Source organism: Acartia tonsa, chromosome 1, assembly GCF_053477335.1.
Source record: "Acartia tonsa isolate MP-2025a chromosome 1, ASM5347733v1, whole genome shotgun sequence".
NCBI classification, from domain to species: domain Eukaryota; kingdom Metazoa; phylum Arthropoda; class Copepoda; order Calanoida; family Acartiidae; genus Acartia; species Acartia tonsa.
Genome location: NC_137260.1, coordinates 53,106,567 through 53,112,578, shown reverse-complemented (window position 1 = coordinate 53,112,578; position 6,012 = coordinate 53,106,567). Strand labels below are relative to the sequence as shown.

General features: G+C 33.7%; 1 protein-coding gene across 1 annotated transcript in view; it reads right to left on the bottom strand.

The window, feature by feature from the left end:
- Positions 1-1,069: 1,069 nt before the first annotated feature.
- PolE2 (DNA polymerase epsilon subunit 2) overlaps positions 1,070-6,012 on the bottom strand; it is a 12,935-nt gene continuing 7,992 nt past the window's right edge. Inside the window, exons 10-14 of the mRNA XM_080175792.1 lie at positions 5,658-5,810; positions 4,885-4,985; positions 4,373-4,498; positions 1,704-1,801; positions 1,070-1,400 (exon numbers count right to left, since the gene is read on the bottom strand). Of these exons, the coding sequence (XP_080031918.1) occupies positions 1,300-1,400; positions 1,704-1,801; positions 4,373-4,498; positions 4,885-4,985; positions 5,658-5,810 (579 nt within the window). The 3' untranslated portion in view covers positions 1,070-1,299. The remainder of the gene's footprint in view (positions 1,401-1,703; positions 1,802-4,372; positions 4,499-4,884; positions 4,986-5,657; positions 5,811-6,012) is intronic.

The window sequence follows — 6,012 nt, the reverse complement described above, 5'->3', positions numbered from 1 at the left end:
ATATCTTAAAAAAATAAGAAATTTCTATCAAACGCTTTGTTTGGCTCAAACTGACTAAAATTAAAAAATATATAATTATAATAATAATAAGGTACAAAATTAGGTAAATTAAACTTTCATTATCAAAAAACTAACTTGTTTTTCAACTATATTTTGGTCAATCTTTATTATAAAAAAAATATTCTGGCTTTAAAATAGGATTTGAAACTAAAAATGACATACTACACAACAAGCAAAGAAAGAATATGACATGCAACCTCCACTTTGAATCTCTTACCTTCTTATATAGATTGTATATCTGAATGTTTTCAAAATTGTCTGTATGTAACTTGTTGTGTTGGTTTGTTTCACTAAGTCATTGTATTAATGATTTGTTAAAGTTTCATTTTAATGTTCACTGCTCGTACAACCTGTAAAGAATGGCTTCTTCCTTTATTTAATGGTATAGATTGTTCTTAACCTTTACCTTGTACCTATAGAAAACATTATTATTATAATTATATATTTTTTAAATTTTTGTCAGTTTGAGCCAAACAAAGCGTTTGATAGAAATTTCTTATGATAGATATTCCAGGTACGGTTATCAAAAAAAAAAATTTCCCTATTGTTCTATTCAATAGGGAATACCACTATATAGAGCACCTTATCGTTCTACTACTATTTTTAGGCCTTATAACACACACCTTTACGGGATTTACTAGAAAATGACTTCCCTCTTTGTACTCTTTGCTAAGTGTTGCCTAAAAGGGGAGTATGCACGAACGAGAGCGAGTGTTTAATATCGTTATATTAATTTTAAAAAGTTTTTAATGAAAAATGTTAATTTAGAAAAAGGTATGGTAACTTGTAATATTGTTAACAGATTTATTAGCGTACTTTCGTAGTTTACAGCATTTGATTATGTTTTGGCGTGTTATTTTATTTGAACTTTGAACTCAACAAAACATTTAATAATATTTCAACATTTCAGTTTTATTCACAGAAAACCATGGTGAAGCTTAATTTTTTAGTTGGTGTAACTATATCAAACATAACCCTAGCATATTCACAAAAAAATATTTAGAATCACTGCTGGAAGGTGCCTAGAATCACTTGCTCTCGTTCGTGCTTATTCCCCTTTTATATTCATGTATAATGAAAATGCTACTTACGGTTATAATTGATTTTGCAAAATTAAACCTAATTCCTTACAATTAATGATTAATATATGATTTTTGATTAAACTATAGTTATTGCTTCTTGGAATAAAATTGTATATTTTAATTAATATTCATAATTCCTATGATGATTCTAGTAGATTTATTCCATGATATCCTCCTCCCCGGGTATTTGACTGTCTTCAACAATTCTGGTGCTTGGAACATAAGTTTTAAACGAGTAATTCTGCCTCTTCAAAGATCCTGAAAATAAAAGTTATAATCATTTATGATTTACTCTTTTGCTTTAATGTTGTTTTAGATTGAAAGGAAATAACAATGATAATTAATAACTAAATAGTAAAGGTATGTCATCTAATACTATAAAATAGGATTAAAACGCTAAAATTAAACAAGAGGTTTGCTGAAATAAGTACATTATTGAACTATGAAGAAACGGCGGCAAAAACGCTATTTGCACTTGACACTTTTTGATCTTAATATTTTAAATATTTCACAAATCTACCACAAAAATTTAGCTAATCTTTTCCATGTGTAAGAACTTACCCGGGTTAATAACTTTGCATTCTAAATGTTCAGCAGCAAATGGTTCAAACTTATCAGCAATCACCACAAGGTCAGGTAGAGGATACAGATTCAGTGATCTTAAATTGTTAAATAAAGGGGGGGGGGGGGGGGGAAATGTGGTGACTCGTCACACGACATACCAGCAATTTTATTTTGGATGCTACTCCCTTAGTTTTAGAGATAATTGGATGAAATCTTTTGGGCTGGGTCACTAATTACCCCAACTAGTGGTATCTTTAAAAAAAAAACGGCGGCGGGACCGCCGCTCCCGCCGTCCGCCGCCGTTTTCCGCCGCCACAAAAAAAAAAATTTTATTGCATTTCTCGCCGAATTAGGCAATTTGGAATCATTTGAGACCATGTTATTTTTTTCAAAAATTTTTCCCCTTACAAGCAACCCTGCGGGGGGATTTAGTCATTTTTTTCAAATTCTCGTATATCAAGGTATATCTTAAATACAGTAATTCTCCTGTGATTTTGAAGATATTGAAACAAAATCTTTTTAGGTTGGTAAGTTTAAAATATTTGAATTAAGAAAACGGCGGCGGGACCGCCGCTCCCGCCGTCCGCCGCCGTTTTCCGCCACCACCAAAAAAAATTTGTTTTAGAGTAATTCTCCTGTGATTTTGAAGATATTGAAACAAAATCTTTTTAGGTTGGTAAGTAAAATATATTTGAATTAAGAAAACGGCGGCGGGACCGGCGGGACCGGCGGAACCGCCGCTCCCGCTGTCCGCCGCCGATTTCCGCCGCCAACAAAAATTTTTTTTTTTGCATTTCTCGCCGAATTAGGCAATTTAGAATCATTTGAGACCATGTTATTTTTTTCAAAAATTTTTCCCCCTACAAGCAGCCCTGCGGGGGTACTTAGTCATTTTTTCAAGGTATATCTTAAAATCAGTGGTACTCCTGTGCTTTAAAAGATATTTAAACAAAATATTTTTTTGAATTTTGAAAAAAAACATGGTCTCAAATGATTCTAAATCGCCTAATTCGGCGAGAAATATAATAAAAAAATTTTGGGTGGCGGCGGAAAACGGCGGCGAACGGCGGGAGCGGCGGTCCCGCCGCCGTTTTCCGCGGCCGTACCTCTGCCATTTGTTACTAACCTACCTAAAAATATTTTTTTAAAATATCTTTTAAAGCACAGGAGTACCACTGATTTTAAGATATACCTTGAAAAAATGACCAAGTCCCCCCGCAGGGTTGCTTGTAAGGAGAAAAATTTTTGAAAAAAATAACATGGTCCCAAATGATTTTAAATTGCCTAATTCGGCGAGAAATGCAATAAAAAAATTTTTTTTGGTATTGGCGGAAAACGGCGGGAGCGGCGGTCCCGCCGCCATTTTCCGCGGTGGTACCTCTGCCATTTTTTATTTAAATATTTTTTACTGACCTACCTAAAAAGATTTTGTTTCAATATCTTTAAAAGCACAGAAGTAGCACTGTATTTAAGATATACCTTGAAAAAAATGACTAAGTCCCCCCGCAGGGTTGCTTGTAGGGGGAAAAATTTTTGAAAAAAATAACATGGTCCCATATGATTTCAAATTGCCTAATTCGGCGAGAAATGCATTTAAAAAAATTTTTGGTGGCGGCAGAAAACGGCGGCGGACGGCGGGAGCGGCGGTCCCGCCGCCGTTTTCTTAATTCAAATATTTTGAACTTACCAACCTAAAAAGATTTTGTTTCAATATCTTCAAAATCACAGGAGAATTACTGTATTTAAGATATACCTTGATAAACGATAATTTGAAAAAAAAGTCCCCCCGCAGGGTTGCTTGTAAGGGGAAAATTTTTAAAAAAAAATAACATGGTCTCAAATGATTCCAAATTGCCTAATTCGGCGAGAAATGCAATAAAAATTTTTTTTTTTGTGGCGGCGGAAAACGGCGGCGGACGGTGGGAGCGGCGGTCCCGCCGCCGTTTTTTTTTAAAGATACCACTAGTTGGGGTAATTAGTGACCCAGCCCAAAAGATTTCATCCAATTATCTCTAAAACTAAGGGAGTAGCATCCAAAATAAAATTGCTGGTATGTCGTGTGACGAGTCACCACATTCCCCCCCCCCCCCCCTTTTTGAGTAGGGATTCAAGCTTTTTGTACTTTTACAGTGTACATGTTAAAAACAACTTCAAACTCTGAATGAAAAGTCCTGAGGTGATTAGATATAAAAATTTTATAAATACTTTAGGTATCTATTATTGTAACCCAGTGGATTCAGAAAGTTTTAGAAAGGAATATCTAATTGATTTTAAATTTTGCATAGTACCTAGCAATAAGGCATAAAAATTAACCTATATTACGGACATTTTAAAGTACAGAGCATTTATTATTAAATTAATCTTATGCTTTTAATCTATTTAGAAATTTTTAAATAAAGAAACGTTACCTAAATTTTCATAAGGTTTTTGTTACTTGTAATAAAATGGATTTAATATTACTTGGATCTTACACATGTTTATCATGTACTCAAATAAAGTGAAACTTGTTAGTGGCTAAAATAACGACCCCCTCCCCAATCCAACCCCTTTCCTCCTACTGGATAAATGAAGTCCCATGTTAGAAACCTAAATTGTGGACGATTTTCATCTCTCATATATCCACTCATTTATATATCCATTTGTAACAATGACAAATCAAATTATACCTGTCAAAGTCCCAGTAAACAGGAATAGTATGGAGCGGCAGTGGTGCCAGATGACCCTGGCAAGTCAGGGTTCTGGCAACATGGTCCGGGATATCAGCTGTGCTTGGGAAGTACACAGCGTTCCTGTCATAGATATCTATAGATAAGGGGACAGGTAGAAATCTTTAGCAATGAAAAAGTAGGTATTTGTGAAGCTGATTAATTTTTCAAGCATCTTTGAAACACTTGTTTCTATTTTTTACTAAGTACTCTATAGTGAATAAAATGCGTTGCAAATGTTTAGCTATCTCCTGTGAAAATGCAAAAAATGGAAGATATTGAAAAATCTCGCAAAGGACTAAAACAATCAAATTTTATTTTAATGGAAGATTCATAAGGTTTGTGCTGCGTATAGTTTTAAATATCCACCCCCACAAACTTTCCAAATGGGGCGAAGGCTCTAGTATGTGAAAACCACCGCAACTTATATCATCATAAAAAAATCTGTCATTAGTTAATCTATAGTTTTCCTGCACATCTTAGTGACAATATCTTCTCTGAAAACAACAATCTCCTGTGTACAGTACTGAATTCTGGCAGGGTTGGATACAAATTCTGCATTTGGTACCAGCTCCTGTAAATTAAGGTATAATCAAAATTACTTGTAATAGCAAATAAAAATTTATGTGAATTCTATGGTTAAGTTGGGTTGAGTAACTAATAACTATAGTTTATAAGAGCCATTCTGGATTTAAGCTTTCTTAAATGAGAGTGATTCACTAAACATATTATGATTTTGCAGATTCCAATCTATATATCTGTATGTATTTCCAGGGGTTATATTCTGCACAAAAATGTAATAAGCTGTACAAACAGTCAAGAACGATCACATTGTACATAAGCAACGCAGCATTTCCAAAACCTAACATTTTTGGTAAAATGAAAAGAAAATATTCAACTAAATGTAAGAATTATTGAATGAATCTATTTACAACTACTAAAGGGGTAGTTGCACGAAATGCATTTGAACATAATTTAGTGAACCGCATATTTTTTTCTGGCATATATTAGAAAGAATTTCAATTTTCTACCACGTAGTTTTTAAAATATCAAGACTTGAAAATCGTCTTTTTGTGATATATATATATGCAATTTAAATAGACGATTTTCAAGTCTTAATATTTTAAAAACTACGTGGTAGAAAATTGAAATTCTTTCAAATATATGCCATATAAATGTAGTTTAACAAATTAACTAGGGAAAAATATGCGGTTCACTAATGCATTTCGTGCAACTACCCCTTTACCTTCAATTCCTTCGTGATAAAATCTGGCAGTGGAGGCCTTGGATAGATGTTAGGTGAGCCAGGATCTGCAGGTCCAGGTACAAATACAAACTTTGATTCATCCCTCAGGGTCGGGTGGCTACAGATCATTTCTCCAAGTTGCTTTAAATGATCCTATAAAAATTGTGATCAGAAAAGGTTTGGATGATTAATCTATCCTACTTTGTGTTTGTTTTGAAAGCGTAGGTACTCTATAACTGGTCTGTCGTGTCAGGGAGGTATAGGTATAACATTAGTTATTTAGATATGGGATAAACAAGCCAACAATATTTTGCCAATTTGTTTTATTTTTGGTAAAGCTTTGAACCTTAAATTA